The 17,428-nt window shown below is 41.2% G+C and overlaps 1 protein-coding gene across 2 annotated transcripts in view; it reads left to right on the top strand.

The window, feature by feature from the left end:
- The window catches only part of sdk1a (sidekick cell adhesion molecule 1a), a 779,580-nt gene that overhangs the window by 458,085 nt on the left and 304,067 nt on the right, over positions 1 to 17,428 (top strand). For both annotated transcript variants that reach the window (XM_063058961.1, XM_063058960.1), the window contains exon 6: positions 9,186 to 9,297. In XM_063058961.1, coding sequence (XP_062915031.1) covers positions 9,186 to 9,297 — 112 coding nt within the window. The remainder of the gene's footprint in view (positions 1 to 9,185; positions 9,298 to 17,428) is intronic.

Raw genomic sequence — 17,428 nt, 5'->3', positions numbered from 1 at the left:
TTGCAAGCAAACAGCTGAGACAAATTCAAGCAACACACATAAAAGTTGCTGGTGAACGCAGCATCTCTAGGAAGAGGTACAGTTGACGTTTCAGGCCAAGACCCTGCCTGACAAAGGGTCCCGGCCTGAAACGTCGACTGCACCTCTTCCTAGAGATGCTGCCTGGCCTGCTGCGTTCACCAGCAACTTTTATGTGTGTTGCTTGAATTTCCAGCATCTGCAGAATTCTTGTTGTTTGAGCTGAGACAAATTCAAGGCTTCTCAAACACAGAGGCTCGATGTTTCACTCCTGGACAAGCAGTTGTGGAAAGGGACAACAGAGATGATCACAAGTGGGCACTCAGATAGGTTAAGGACATGGAGATGACACAGCAATCAGTTGAGGAGAGCAGAGTCAATTGTCAGAGAAGAAAGGTGGCCAGAGCCACTTCCTGCAGTCCCAGTGTCAACTCTTACAACCTCCATGGAGAAGGCCCCTGAACCTGACATCGTTTTCCAGCCACAAGTCTCTCCAGCTAAGCACAGTGATCCCCCTTGTCAGGAAGAACATTATCCAACAAGAGTAAGAACACCTCCAAAGTGATTAAATTTCTAAGCCTGTATGGGACAATTTAAAATTTAGTATGTTTGTGGATGTCTGTATCATAGCTGTATTATATAGTGTAGTTTACACAGCGTATATGTATATAAATAGAGATGCATTCTGTATTGAGTTGGAATTTATAGCTAAACAGGGAGGAGTGTTGTGTATTTTAACTTTAATTTTTACTATTATTTTTGCTTACAGAAACATCAAGGCTCAAATTTTATTTAGGTGTTTTGTCATTTAGCTCATGTTAATTCCATTACATGACATTTTCTAAACTTTTATTCCAGCCTGAAAACCTGTTTAAGAGCGAACCTACCATCAATACAAGCAAGAATGTTTTACTAAAAAGTGATTTTAAATTTGTCCCAGAAATGTTCATTCGTTTTCAATATGCTTTCAATGTATTATGGAGGTAATTCAGCTTTTTGGCAACAAATGTGGTGTAAGATGTTGATGTCAATTTACCTTCTCAAAACTTGATCGCAGCTGAGGTTTTCTGCATTTTTGGCATTGCTGTTAATCTGTCTATTGGGTCGTGAGTGATCTCATTTACGTGGATGGTAGTAATGGTTCACTTGGTAGTTCGCTAATTTTTATAAACCATTTTGGATAAGTTGAAGTGAGGTGCAGCTCTTGCCCACCTTGGCAGCCAAGCAGAAGGAAAGAGTCAGTGCTAAGGAGTGTGAAGAACTTCAGTGACTTCTGCAGCTGGGACTGACTTTGTAAGCTTTTTAACATCGGACTATACTTGCTTTAGAACCCATAGAATATTTTGAAATCTATTCTCGTTGCACAGAGTGAACTGCTCATGAAGTATATAGAATACTTGAAAGAGCTGTCAAAGAAGATAGCACTTCACCAGAAAGGTGAAAGGCAACATGGGAACACCACTTTGACACTAGAAGCACTGTGACTCACTGTCTCCTTTCTTGAGGGCAACTAGGGCTGTAAAATAAATGCTGTCTTTCCCAATAAAACTGCATACTGAAAATGAAACACAATGAACTGCTCAAGGACCAGCTAGGTGAGGTTGTGGCAGAGGCAGGTTTCAAGCAACCATTGTAGCATTAGTGTCTCTGTAGCCACATCTCTGAAATATTATTGATTTTTTCCAAACTTTTTCTTACTTTTCCATCATAGAAAATTATTTAAGCCCCTTGTGTTGCTTCACCATCCAATGGAATCTTAACCTGTTTATCACCTGCTTAGCCTGTCAGCCCTATTGTCACAACAGAGATGACAAGGAAAAATCGTACTTATCAGAGTTGCAATAAATACTTGACTTAGCTTCATTTCCAATTGCAGAAGAAAATCGCAAACTTCCAATTTCAGACTTGGTGGGACTGGTTCTAATTTTTTTTGGCGTGTGCGTGCGTATGCGATATTGGCGGGACGATGTCTTTTTTTCATGCCTTTATGAGGCGTGGAGCGAGGGAGAGACTGGCGCGCCACTCCTCACCCAGACATTTCGCAGTATTTTTCCCTTTATTTTAGAAGGTCGAGTTGCGATCTCAACACTCAACCCTTTCCCGGATGGAAAGCGTACTCGGGAGCAGCCCCGACTGGATTCGAACCCAGAAACCTTCCTTCCAGAGTCTGGCGCTGATGTCATTGCGCCACCAGCCGGCCCTGGTTCTAATTTTTAAATAGTGCCCTCTCGTCACATCCCATTAGTATAAGGCACTTAGATTTAACCTGTCAGTTCATCTACAGGAGTAACAAGGTAGGGTAATCTAGTTTTAAAGTTGTATACATAAGAAATATTACAGGAGCTTCTATTCTGAAAAGTCCTCAGCGACTGATGTAAGGGCCGTCATTACATATCACTTAAGACTTCTCTTCTGCTTGACCTTTGCCCTGACATCTATCTTTCATCAAATATAAGTAGTGGCTTTTCAATCAAGTGTCCATGCTGGAACATGATACCATTTCAGCCGTCTGTGTCCACATGTTCAGTTATTATCATATTACCAATTAGGGGCACTCTTTACTGCATGACATAATATGCATGCATAATAAAGGATAATTATACCTTCTGTTACACCTATCTTTAAGTATGTTTCAGGGCATGTCGCAGCCAGTAAGATCTATGTTATCAGTCAGGATGCAGGCATTTTATCAATGGCTCATCTAATTCAGGTGCTTGTCCTGTTACTTGTCACTGCTGGCAGGAACTTATTCTTGGGTTACAAGTGTCTACTACACTCTATTAATGAATTGTTCTGAGGGGGAAAATCAGAGACCAGCTTTGTACTACTGCCTTGAGAGACTTGAGATATCAGGCAGATTAGTCGTAGACTTTGCAATTCTAATGGGCTCTGGATCTGTATCTTTGTTGATTCAAGAAATTCTGATGTAAATCTCACAGGCATATCCAATTTTCTGTTGATGCCTAAACATAGCAGCTCATTATGTGAACGTTAAGGAACAAATGAATTTTTAAATTTCTCCAAATATCGGGTACCTCTCTGTGTCAAAGTGTTTCTTTCTCTATGTCCACCCGATTGGATTTTAGACAATATAGGCCCGCATTATATTGCAGATATTCCCACTGTCGTCTCCATTTCTTTTCATCTACAACTTGACACACTTTTTCCAGATATCATGTTGGATTCTTGACCCAAACAATTGACCTTGTTTCCCTTCCAACTGATGCTGCTCGATCTGCTGGGTGCTCCCAATATATTCTCTGTTTTTGTCTCAAGTTGTTTATCCAACCCCAAGGTTAGATTTCTGCCTGAAATTTACTGAGAGGTGTCCTTACTGTTGTTAAAGTACATACAGTCATAAATTTTCTTTCTGTTATTTTGTGAAGATGAAAAATGCGATGTGACGTAGAACAATGGGTATTATTGATTTTATGGTGTACAACAAAAAGGATGTTATTGATTTTATGATGTAGTACCTCTATCAGATTTTTGATGTAAAACCTGCAGTATTACAAGATTTTGTTTTACAGTATAATGCGATAAAACCTCTATCCTTTACAAAGAGTGATGTTTGACAGGCTTCAACTGCAAACAGTTTGGACAGATGTTTAATGGCAATTATGTTTGGAAATTTTCTATGATAAAAAGTAATGAAATGTTTCATAAAATACATGAACCGCTTCAAGGAATAAAAACTCAAATGAATTTCCATCCATTTGATTTCATGGATGTAACACTGAATGTAGATATGCCATTGCCACACTATAGCTAATGGCTTGGAAAATCCAGTCTATTTTGTAAATTATGCAACACTGTAGTGTTCATTTTCTTCTTCAGGCTGTGGTGTAGGTGTAAGTACGAAAAAGGATCTTCTTTCCCCATAATTTTCACAAAGGTGAATTGTGTACATGAGCACTGTCATCTAACCAAGTTGAGAAATGTGATATTTGTACATATGACATAATTTACAGTGTTTAAGGTATGTTTATAATTGTTTCAGGGTGTATAGATATGAAACATTAAGTAAATATATTTCAAGTAAACTGTTCTTTCCTTAGTGTTATTTAATATTATTCATAATTAAGTGGAAGATCTTAGAATATTTTATGAAGCATGGGAATTAATTTGAACGTAGGGCTCCTTTTGACAAATACATCTTAAAATGGAAAATTGTACATGTCACTGCTGGAGGATGTGACAAAGATAATGGATGAGGTTAGATTAGATTAGATTAGATTATGAGGACACGCAGCCCTCTTTTATTGTCATTTAGTAATGCATGCATTAAGAAATGATGCAATGTTTTCCAGAATGATATCACGAAAACACATGACAAACCGACTTAAAAACTTAACAAAAACTACATAATTATAACATATAGTTACAACAGTGCAAAGCAATACCGTAATTTGATAAGAACAGACCATGGCACGGTAATAGTCTCAAAGTCTCTCGAAAGTCCCATCATCTCACGCAGACGGTAAACCTCCAGCGCCGCCAACTTGCCGATGCAGCATACTGGAAGGATCCGACCACAGTCCGACTCCAAGTCCGTCCAAAAACTCCAAGCCACCTACCAGCTCTCCGACACCGAGCACCATCTCTGCCGAGCGCTTCGACCCAGCCCCAGCAACAGGCAACAGGCAAAGCCGAGGATTTGGGAGCTTCGTCTTCGGAGATTCTCGATCGCACAGTAGCAGCGGCAGCGAAGCAGGCATTTCAGAAGTTACTCCAGGTGTTCCCCATGCTCCTCACGGCTGTCCCCATCACACCTGGATTGTGCACGGCCCCCTAGTTACACATACGATATATATTCGGAACGGGCGCGTGCGCTTAGAGCGGTGAATGTTGATTACATGGACTTAAGTTTGACAAGAATTCTTATGGTAGGCTAATCCAGAAGATTAAGACACATGGGATCCACGGAGATTTGGGAGAATTAATTGAAAATTGGCTTGATCATTGAAGACACTGGGTAGTGGTGGAGCCGTATTATTTTAACTGGATATCTGTGACCAGCAGTGTCTGTAAGAATCACTGTTGTGACCTCTCTTATTCGTGCTGTATGAAAATGATTTGGATGAAAACGTACTTGGGCTGATCAGTAAATTTGCAGACAAGATGAACATTTGGTGGGGTTATGGATTCTGAGGGAAGCTGTCAAAAGGTACTGCAGGATATTGAGCAGTTGTACATTTGCACATTGCATTCGGCCTAAAGATATTATGAGGCCAGTTAAACTCTCACACCCTTTAATTCTGAACACAAAACTTGCGATATGATTTAAAAATATCACATTGCTGCTCCATAAAGAATGATCATTGTGATATATAGGGCACCTTTTCTGCAGTGGACACCTCATGGACCAGCACCTATAAAAGCAATTGAAATTGCCTTCTTCTATTGCACTATTTATAAGATACTCCTTAGCTGTTCGTATTTGGTGCAAATCACAACTCTGAGCTTGTAAGTTCCAGAATATATTTTGAATTATAGATTCAGATTTATTTAAGGCATTTATACCGAAACATACTTTGAAATGCATCATCTATGTTAACAACCAACACAGCGTAGTGATGTGCTTGCGGCAGCCTGCAAGTGTCAACTCACATTCCATTGTCAACATAATGTGCTCACACAATGCTCGGTAAAACAACACACACACACAAGGAAACATAGCACAACAAGCAGCAAAGGAGCAACAACAAAACAAGCCCCTTTTCTACTGTCCACCCATCTGCAGACACCAGCCGTCCTCCAACTCCAGAACAGGCCTTAAACCACCAGTCTCCAGGCTTTGGCAATTGGGCTTCGATTTCTGGATTTCTGATTGACCTTCTGGCTCCAATGTTCATCATTAACCCCCAGACTATCCAATGACAATTGTACCCTCAGTTCTAATCAACAAGCTCCAAAACCTGAGCCTCTGTACCCACGTCTGCAACTGGATCCTTGACTTCCTCACCAAGAGACCACAGTCATTGCGGATCGGGAGTGACATCTCTTTCTCACTGACGGTCAACAGAGGCGCGTTCAAGGATGCGTGCTTACTCCACTGCTGTACTCTCGCTGCTCCCATGACTGTGTGGCTAGTCACAGCTAAAACAACATCTGTAAATTTGCTGATGACACAACTATTCTTGGCAGAATTTCAGATGGTAATGGGGAGGCATACGGAAGCAAGATGGATCAGCTGTTTGAATGGTGTCACAGCAATAACCTTGCACTCACCATCAGTAAGACCAAGGAATTTCAGGAAGGAGAAACTTGAGGGAATACACACCAATCCTTGTTAAGAGGTTAGCAGCAGAAAGGGTGAGCAGCTTCAAGTTTCTAGCTGCCAACATCTCTAAAAATCTCTCCTAGGTCCAACATATCAATGCAATTACAAAGAAGGCATAACTGTGGCTATATTTCATTAGGAGTTTGAGGAGAGTGTCATCAAAGACACTCACTAGTTTCTACAGAAGCACTGCGGAGAGTACTCTAACTGGTTGTGTCACTGTCTGGTATGGAGCGGCCACTGCAGAGGATCAGGAAAAGCTGAAGAAAGTTGTAAACTCGGCCAGCTCCATCATGGGCACTAATCATCCCAGCGTCAAGGACACTTTCATAAGGCGATATCTCAAGAGGGTGGCATCCATCAATAAGGACCAACATCACCCAGGACATGCCCTCTTCTCATTGCTACTATCAAGGAGGAGGTACAGGAGCCTGAAGGAACACACTTAACATGCAGGAACGGCTTCTTCCCCTCTGCCATCAGATTTCTGAATGGACAATGAACCATGAACATCAACACATTTTTTTTTGCCTTCCTTTTGCACTTCTTACTTAATTTTTATACATATATAGTTTTTATTGTAATATATATATATAAAATTATTATAAATTGCAATGTACTGCTGCAGAAAAGCAACAAATTTCACGACAAAAGCAGGTGAAATTAAAACTGATTCTAATTCTGACTGGACCCCAAATTCCAGATAAATTCCAGGCTCGAACTCTGCCTGACTTGCCCTCATGCCTCCTGCCTGTGTGTCCTTCAAGCGTGGAGTGGAGGCCGGGACTGTGGATAACCTTCGTCACCCGTCCGTGCCACTGGTCTTCGAATGCGGTGCAGAGGCCTGGACTGTGGATGTCCTTCATCACCCATTTACATCGCTGGCCTTCGAGCTCAGAGTAGAACCCTGGACTGCGGATATCATTTGTCACCTATACATGTTGCTGGACTTCAAGCACTGAGCGCAGAGTGAAGTCTGTCTTCTTAACTCCTTCATGACCCTGCCCCTAAACCCTAACATGACCTCTACCTCCCTCTCTGTCCCCAAAGCTATCCCTACAAACTTAATAAACAGCTAAGTCTGAACCATGATCTTGACGGAGAATGCAGCTCAGAGCTCTCTTGGAGAAATAAGGAGTGGCATTGTCTTTGTTTAATCCTGCAGCTTCAATATCTGACAGGTCACAGTTAACTTTCAACTTCCAGTATATGGGCTAGTTTACTAAGTGCAGAAAGGAGGCCTGATTGAATCCATTGATTCACACCCTTCCTGATTCTTCACAACCATTGAAGCATCTCCTAGTTACATGTCAGTTGACGATGGAATAGTCTCCACTTTCATTAACTCTGGAGGAGCTCAGCATCACCGAGGACATATCCACCTTACTTAATTTCCACCCTGTCCATTATTTAACAATCACTCACACCATCACCTGTGCAGCAAATACAAGGTATATCACCTGCAAAATTCACAGCACTAACTTGCCAAACAACCATCCAAACTAGTAACTTCAGCCATCTCAACCAGCAAATGCAGCCAGAGCAAAGAATCACTGTCAAGATGATCTCCTAGTTACATATATCTTACATAAGGACATAAGAAATAGCAGGAGTAGGCCATCTGGCCCATCGAGCCTGCTGCGCAATTCAGTAAGATCATGGCTGATCTGCCCATGGATTCATCTCTTCCCCATAACCCTTAATTTCCCTATTATGCAAAAATCTATCCAACCTTGCCTTAAATATATTTACTGAGGTAGCCTCCACTGCTTCATTGGGCAGAGAATTCCACAGATTCACCACCCTCTGGGAAAAGCAATTCTTCCTCACCTCTGTGCACATAGATTTTCATTGTTTCTGGAACCCCCTCGATAACAGTATACTTCATCTTGAATGTAGTTAAGCTGGCTAATTAATGTGTTTTGCCAGCACCCACCCACAAAGTTCTAATGAATGAAGAAAACAGAATCTATCAACATTTATGTGTAACTACTGTTAAGTGGCTTCAAGATATATCCCAAATATGATTGTATCAACCAAACACAAAACTTGGACAATTAATTTGGTTTTGACGAAACCTCAGATGATTGAAAAAAAAACATTCTTTTTATTACATCACCCCCATTTTGAGGACATCAGATCATGTAACATCCAACTTCCAGAATTTCTGTTTCATAATTTCTCTTAGCCATGGATCACATTTATTTACCTTATGTGAGTTTGAAAGTTTCTTTCTTTCTTGACTCAAGATATTTTAAGTTTCAATTATGAAATTGTAATTTTGAAAAGTATAACACAATTTTGCACCAATATATTGTTTTATATTTTGCTTAGAGGTTTTTTTTCTGTCAGTATAATTTTTTTTATTTTTAAATTTTAAAAATGTTATTTATAAAACTATATACAAGAACTACAAAATTAGTGCATGGCTTTCTTTATATTAATTATGTTGTCTAGCCTCAACGTTTATAGTATTCTCAGATGTAGACATTTGTAGTGTTAGGACATTCTTTCTACAAGGCAGCATTGCAACTCATGGGGTCTTTTTGGGTAATACACATTTCAGGTGTTTGAGATCCTTTTATATAGCCTCAAGCCTCTGTGTTTAGTGGTGACCGGACCTTAAACTGCAGTCCTCCCCCCCCCCCACCCCCAAAGAAAACTTTGTTTTGGCTGCACAAAGTTTCATTATGTCTCTAAGCATGTACTCCTGTAGCCTGGAATTTACCAGGCTTTGAGATGTATATTGCAAGGTAACTGGACCAGGGCTGTTTGACATCCTGTTATTCAGTTGACTGGTATGGGGTTAATTCTACAACATTTGGAATAAAGAATTGATAGGTTCACTTATTTTTTTTTGTGATTTTCATTCTTCTTCTTACAGATACTGCAGATCGAGCTGACCCTGTGGCACCCAGGATTGTTGTCACTCCAAAAAACACCAGTGTTGTGGCTGGCACTAGTGAGGTCACTCTCGAATGCATTGCAAATGCAAGGTTAGTAGAAAACAAGCAAGGTCAATGTTGGTGAGTGCTTAATTATTTAAGTTCTGATTCGTAACAAGGCGTTTTGACACTTTTAACTATATTTTCTTTGTTCTTTCTATACATCTTCACATATAAGACAAGATAAAATTTATATTCATTTATTTGTGTGAATGAAAGTAAAAAATCCACAGTTATGTTCTCGAACTCTCAGAAAGTATTTAAGCTCTTGGGAGAAAAGTAGCCTGTCTACTTATATCTGTTGTTGTTTCAGTATTCTTCACATTTATGGGTAAGCCTAGGTAATATCTAAGGTAAGGACATGTTCGGCACAGCTTTGTGGGCTGAAGGGTCTGTATTGTGCTGTAGGTTTTCTATGTTTCAATTTAGAATTAGAAATCAACTTACCACAGCTTATTTGATTGATTCAAGCAACACACACAGTGCTGGAGGAACTCAGCAGGCCTGGCGGCATCTAGGAAAAGGGTACAGTTGACAATTTGGACCGAAACCCTTCAGCAGGACTGGAGAAAAAAGCTGAGGAGTAGATTGAAAAGGTGGAGGGAGGGGGAGAAAAACACAAGGTGATAGGTGAGACCTGAAGGGGGAGGGATGAAGTAAAGAGCTGGAAAGTTGATTGGTGAAAGAGACAGAAGGCTGTGGAAGAAAGCAAAGGGGGTAGATACACCAGAAGGAGGCGAAGGGCGGGAGATACGGTGAGAGAGGAAAAAGGGGATGGGGAAATGGTGAAGGGAGGGGGGCATTACCGGAAGTTTGATAAATCGATGTTCATGCCATCAGGTTGGAGGCTGCCCAAACGGAATATAAGCATATAAGGTACTGTTCCTCCACCTAAGTGTGGCTTCATCACGACAATGGAGGAGGCCATGGATGGACATATGAGAATGGGAAGTGCAATTAAAATAGTTGACCACTGGGAGATCCTGCTTTTTCTGGTGGATGGAGCGTAGATGTTTAATGAAGCAGTTTCCCAATCTATGTCAGGTCATGATTGATAGTTAGGGTCAAGGTTAATCTCATGATATTCTGAGAGAGAGATCTTTTGACATAAAAAGACACCTATGCAGTCAGAGACATCCATGAAAGAAGTGAAAAAGGATGATTTATTTCCTTATTCTAATTTCATGTCATAAAAAGACTTTTTGGTCAGTGGTATGATTCTGGCTTTGGGTGATAAAACGTGTAATATGTGAGAGGTCCTGGACGAGCCTATTTATTCCCCAAGGGTGCATATTTGAGTGGCATGGTAGCGCAGCATGTAGTGTAACACTATTATAGCACCAATGTCACGGGTTCAATTCTGCTGCTGTCTGTAAGGAGTTTGTAAGTTGTTGCCGTGACGATGTGGGTTTCCTCTGGCTGCTCCAGTTTCCTCCCACGTTCCAACACTATATGGGCTAGAAGGTTAATTGGTCGCATGGATGTAATGAGGGCCACGGGCTTCTTGGGGCAGAAGGGCCTGTTTACCATGCTGTAGCTCTAAATCTCTTAAAAGGCAACTTGAATTCAAAGCCAAACAAAAAATCACTGAAAGGATAATGGAATACAGAATCAGAATCAGATTTATTATTCCTGATATGTCACAGAATTTGTTGTTTTGTGACAGCAGGACAGTGCAAGACATCCTAATTACTGTATGCTACAAAAAGTGCAGAATAGAAATAACAAAGTAGTGATCATGGACTGTTCAAAAATCTGGTGGTGGATGGGACGAAGCTGTTCTTGACATTGAGTTGTGGGTTTTTTTAGGCTCCTGTACCACCTCCCTGAGAGAAGTAAGGAGAAGAGAGCATGTCCTAGGTGGTGAGGATCGCTAGTGATGGATTTATCAGACCTGCTGAAGGGTCTCGGCTTGAAAAGTCGACTGTTAACTCTTGTCTATAGATGCTGAATTGAACTGACTTTATTACTTACATCCTTCATATACATGAGGAGTAAAAATCTTTACATTATATCTCTGTCGCAATGTGAAATTTATAGTAACTTATAATAAATAGTATGTACAACAGGAGTCAATATAACATAGAAATGCAGTTGTTAATCAGTCTGATGGCCTGGTGGAAGAAACTGTCCCGGAGTCTTTTGGTCCTAGCTTTTATGCTGCAGTACTGTTTCCCGGATGGTAGCAGCTGGAACAGTTTGTGGTTGGGGTGACTTGGGTCCCCAATGATCCTTCGAGCCCTTTTTACACACCTGTCATTGTAAATGTCCTGAATAGTGGGAAGTCCACCTCTACAGATGCACTGGGCTGTCCACATCACTCACTGCAGAGCCCTGCGATTGAGGGAAGTACATTTCCCATACCAGGCAGTGATGCAGCCAGTCAGGATGCTCCCAGTTGTGTCCCTACAGAAAGTTCTTAGTATTTGGGGGCCCACATCAAAATTCTTCAACTCTCTGAGGTGAAAGAAGCACTGTTGTGCCTTTTTCACTACACAGCCGGTATGTACGGACCACGTGAGATCCTCGGTGATGTTTATGCCGAGGAACTTAAAGCTGCTCACCCTCTCAACCCCAGATCCATTTATGTCAATAGGGGTTAGTCTGTCTCCATTCCTTCTGTAGTCCACAACCAGCTCCTTTGTTTCTGTGACATTGAGGGAGAGGTTTTCTTGACACCACTGTGTCAGGTTGAGACTTCTTCTCTGTAGGCTGCCTTCTTATTATTTGAGATTAGGCCGATCAGTGTAGACTCATCAGCAAATTTAATTAGCAGATTGGAGCTGTAGGTGGCAACACAGTCATGGGTATACAGAGAGTGAAGGAGGGGGCTTCGTACACAGCTCTGAGCGGCACCTGTGTTGAGGGTCAGAGGGGCAGAGGTGAGGAAGCCCACTCTTACCATCTGCCGGCAATCTGACAGGAAGTCCAGGATCCAGCTACACAAGGCAGGCTGAAGGCCGAGGTCTCTGAGCTTCTTGTCAAGCCTGGAGGGAATAATAGTGTTGTGTGCTGACCTGTATTCCAAGAACAGCATTCTCACATAAGATGCTGCCTGGCCTGCTGAGTTCCTCCAGCATCTTATGTGTGTTACCTTAATGATAGTTACTGCCTTTTTGAGGCACTGCCCCTTGAAAATGTCCTCTGTGCTGAGGAGGGTTGTACCATAATTGGAAAGCTTAAAAGAAAGAGAAGGAGATAAAGAAACACAAATAATGGCTGGATGATGTTAATGGGGTTGGGTTCCTTTCTAACTTCATCCTGCATTAATTCTCCTCTACCTTATGTCATAACCTCCTACAAAGTTGAATTTTGCAACAAAGGAGACAGCAGAGCTTCACTTCCGGATAAGCTATGCACTCTATGCTTGCCTTGACCACCAGAACAGGGAGGAATTATCTCGCAACCCCATATCTCCTGATGATCCTTTGATCTCGGTATCCAAAGATGGCATGCAGATTGCCTTCAAGAGAGTGAATCCAGGGAAAGCATCAGGCTTAGACAGAGTACCTAGCTGAGTACTAAAGACCTGTACCAACCAACAGGCTGGTGTCTTCACGGATATCTTCAACCTCTCACTCCGGCAGTGTGTGGTACCCACCTGTTTCAAGTAGACTTCAGTTGTAGTGGTGCCCAAGAAGAGCATGGTAACCTGTCTAAATGACTAGTGCCCAGTGGCACTTACATCCACAGTGATGAAGTGTTTTGAGAAGCTGGTCTTGAAGCATATCAGCTCTTGTCTGAATGGTGACTTGAATCCGCTCCAATTCACCTACTGAAGCAACAGGTCTACAGCAGATACTATCGTGTTGGCTCTTCACAACTCTGCAATATATCTGTACAGGAAAGAGGAATACATCAGGATATTCTTTATTGATTACATCTCAGCACTAAACACCATCATCCCCTCAAAACTAATCAGTAAACTCTCAAGACCCGGATCTCAATACCCCCTTGTGCAATTGTATCCTGGATTTCCTTACTTGTAGATCCCAATCAGTTCGGATTGGCAAAAATCCTCCTCCACAATCTCCATCAGCACAGGAACACCGCGGGAATGTGTACTTAGCCACCTGCTCTACTCGCTTGTGTTGCTAATTACAGCTCCATCACTCCTTAATTTACCATGGTAAATTATCAGCGGTGAATAAATAGTAACAATATTTTTAAAATATTTCTGCCCTCACATATTTCCTGTCAATTAAAAAATCTGACATTCATCTTTAAAAAAGAACACATTGATGTCAGCATGTAAAAGTGTGCTTTTACCAGTGAAATACCACAATGCAAGTGGTGTACTGTAGAATATTATAGCATGACAATACAATTACTGACATAGAAATATATCACATAAATGTAAAGCCATAAAATAGATATGATCAAAATGAAATTCATGATCCAATTTCCCCTCTTCCTGCACCCCCCTTTCCCAACCTCATCTCTACCCTAAACTCACACCGTTGTTGGACAAAACATGAAATCCAAGAGAAGTGGGTTCTCAGTTCTACCCTTGTTTCTCAAATTAGCTGCTTGTTTTCCCTCTACTAAAACAGGAATAACGGGAAAGGGTTTTGAGGTGCTCTCCTTCTCCTCATCATGCTGGCCATCTTGCCTCTCCACTCTCAATCCTGATGGAGGGTTTGAACCTGAAGCATTGACTATTCCTTTCTTTCTCTATTTAACCCGCTGAATCTTCCACCAGATTGTTTTTCACTCTAGATTTCAGTTTCTACAATCTCCTGATGCACAACTATTTGTTAGATGCTACCAACCAGGAAAATATTAATTTACAAACTACAGGAAGTCTGCAGACGTTGGAAACCCAAGCAACACACACAAAATGCTGGAGGAACTCAACAGGCCGGGCAGCATCTATGGAAAAGAGCGCAGTTGACGTCTCGGGCCTAGCCTTTCAACAGGACTGGGGAAAGAAAGATGAGAAGTAGAATGAAAAGGGGGGGGAGGGGAGGGAGAAATGATAAGTGAAGCTGGAAGGGGGAGAGGTGAAGTAAAGAGCTGGGAAGTTGATTGGTGAAAGAGATACATTCTGGCGGCGAATCCATGTTCCCAGGAAGGATACATGGCAGTGGTAGCGGGTCTGGGTAAGCATGTGGCCGAGGAGTCGAAGGGCTGCAGAGATCACAGAGGGGGAGTAGTGAGAGAGGGTTTCCCTGAGCTCCTGTTGAAAGGAAGATTTAAACTTCTTCAGGGTAGGCATCCCTGGAAGAGACTTCGTAGTGTAGTAATCCAATTACAAACAACAGAAAATCTGCAGATGCTGGAAATCCAAGTTTAGTGCCTTTTTCCTGTTAGCAAACCAATCTTCTAACCCTACCAATATCCCTGTATTATTTTCTACAATATACACAGCTTATAAAAATATTCAACCCCCTTGGAAGTTTTCATGTTTTATTGTTTTATAACAGTAGATTTAATTTGGCTTTTTTGACACTGATCAACAGAAAAAGACTCTTTCATGTCAAAGTGAAAACAGATCTCTACAAAGTGATCTAAATTAATTACAAATATAAAATGCAAAATAATTATTCACCCCCTTTAATATGACACACCAAATCATCACTGGTGTAGCCAGTTGATTTTAGAAGTCACATAATTAGTTAAATAGAGATCACCTGTGTGCAGTCAAGGTGTTTCAATTGATTGTAGTAAAAATATACCTGTATCTGGAATGTCTGACTGCTGGTGAGTCAGTATCCTGGCAAAAACTACACCATGAAGACAAAAGAGCACTCCAAGCAACTCTGCAAAAAGGTTATAGAAAAGCACAAGTCAGGAGATAGATACAAGAAAATTTCCAAGTCAATAAATATCCCTTGGAGTACAGTTCAGTCGATCATCAAGAGATGGAAGACTATGGCACAACTGTAGATCTGCCTAGAGCAGGCTGTCCTCAAAAACTGAGTGACCGTGCGAGGAGGGAATTAGTGAGAAAGGCCGCCAAGAGACCTATGACAACTCTGGAGGAGTTACCAGCCTCAGTGGCTGAGATGGGAGAGACTGCGCATACAACTGTTGCCCAGGTGCTTCACCAGTTGTAGCTTTATGGGAGAGCGCCAAAGAGAAAGCTACTGTTGGGGAAAAAAAACTCATCTGAAATCTTGGCTAGAGTTTGCCAGAAGGCATGTGGGAGACTCTGAAGTCAGCTGGAAGAAAGTTCTATGGTCTGATGAAACCAAAATTTGAGCTTTTTGGCCACCAGACTAAACGCTATGTTTGGTGTAAGCCAAATACCTCACATCATCAAAAACACACCATCTCTACCGTGAAGCATGGTGGTGGCTGCGTCATGCTGTGGGGTGCTTCACTGCAGCAGGCCCTGAAAGGCTTGTGAATGAATGCAGCATACAGGGAAATCCTGCAGGAAAACCTGATGCAGTCTGCAAGAGAACTGCAATTTAGGAGAAGATTTGTTTCCCAGCAAGGCAATAAGCCCAAGCATAAAGCCAAAGCTACACAGGAATGGCTTAAAAACAACAAAGTTAATGTCCCAGTGTGGCCAAGACAGAGTTCAGTCCTCAATCCAATTGAGAATTTGTGGCTGGACTTACAAATGACTCTTCATTCATGATCCCCATATAACCTGACAGAGCTTGAGCAGTTTAGTAAAGAAGAATGGGGAAAAGTTGGAGTGTCTAGATGTCCAAAGCTGATAGAGACTGCTCCACACAGACTCAAGGCTGTAATTGTTGCCAAAGGTACATCTACTAAATACTGACTTGAAGGGGGTGAGTAATTATGCAATCAATTATTTTGTGTTTTGACATGAAAGAGTCTTTTTGGTTGATCAGCGTCAAAAGCCAAATTAAATCCACTGTGATTCAGTGCAGTAAAACAATACAACATGAAAACTTCCAAGGGGGCTGAATACTTTTTATAAGCCTTCTATTTGAAGCAGCACATTATCAAGTGCCATCTAGATACATCCACCAGTATCTCTTTAATTACACAATGTAACTTCTTCAAAGAACTCCGATAGATTGGTTGAGCAACAGACACAAAATGCTGAAGTAACTCAGCAGGTCAAGCAGCATCTATGGAAAGGAATACACTATTAATATTTTGAGCCTGGTCTCTTCATCAGGACCTTCACTTGATGAGAGGTCTCAACCTGAAAATTCTACTGCTTATTCCTCTCTATTGATTCTGTTTGACCTGCTGAGTACCTCCAGCATTATGTGTGTGTTACATTGAATTTCTAATACCCGCCGCATCTCTTGTGTTGATAGATTGGTTGAATTTATTTGTATCTTTTGCCAAATATCGTTGCCTGATTATCTTAAAAAATGTTTGTTATTAATTATAGCTTCTAATATTTCCCAATTGTAGATATTAAGCCAAAGATAGATATTAAGCTAACTGGACTTTCTGTTTTCTAATTTCTGTCTACTTGCCTTTTTGAATAAAATAGTTGCATTTGCTATCTTTGAATTTAATGGAATCTTCCTAAAGTCTAGGGAGTTACAAGAAAGTAAATCAATGTCTTGCAAGCTGTTTTTATTTATTTGTTTGTTTGTTTAGCCATCTATCAAGTTAATTAGTTAGAGATACAGTGTGGAGTAGGCCCTTCCAGCCCTTCGAGCCGTGCCGCCCAGCAACCCAACGGTTTCACCTTGGCCTCACAGGACAATTTACCATGTTGAGTTAGCGTACTAACCAGAACGTCTTTCGACCATTGGAGGAAACCGGAGCACCCAGCGGATGGGTGGGCACACACAGAGACTTGTGACACACCGACCTTGCTTACAGAGGATGCCGGAATTGAACTATAGACTCTGACGCCCCAAACTGTAATAGCGTCGCGCTAACCACACTATAGGATGAAGTCTGTCAGGACCTGGGGATTTGTCAGCCTGTGTTTCATACAAATACCTCAGTACCATTTCAGACTATAATTTATTGAGTTCATTTTTCTTGTAGCCAGTTCCTGATTTTCAAATTTTTCTTCTGGAATGTGTCATGTCCTCACAGATGCAAAATTACTGCTTCCACTATTTCATTTATTTCCTCAGAATTATTTTATGTATGACAGCACTGACTTTGTTGTGAATAATATAGAAACTTGGGCTGTTTTTATATGTCTTTCGAGTTTTCAAGTTTTGTATGTAATCTATTCTTCCTTTCTGTATTAATATTTTAGTTATTCTTGGCTGTTTCTCATATT

The sequence above is a fragment of the Mobula hypostoma genome, chromosome 9, assembly GCF_963921235.1.
Source record: "Mobula hypostoma chromosome 9, sMobHyp1.1, whole genome shotgun sequence".
NCBI lineage: Eukaryota > Metazoa > Chordata > Chondrichthyes > Myliobatiformes > Myliobatidae > Mobula > Mobula hypostoma.
This window is presented reverse-complemented; position numbering and strand designations above follow the sequence as displayed.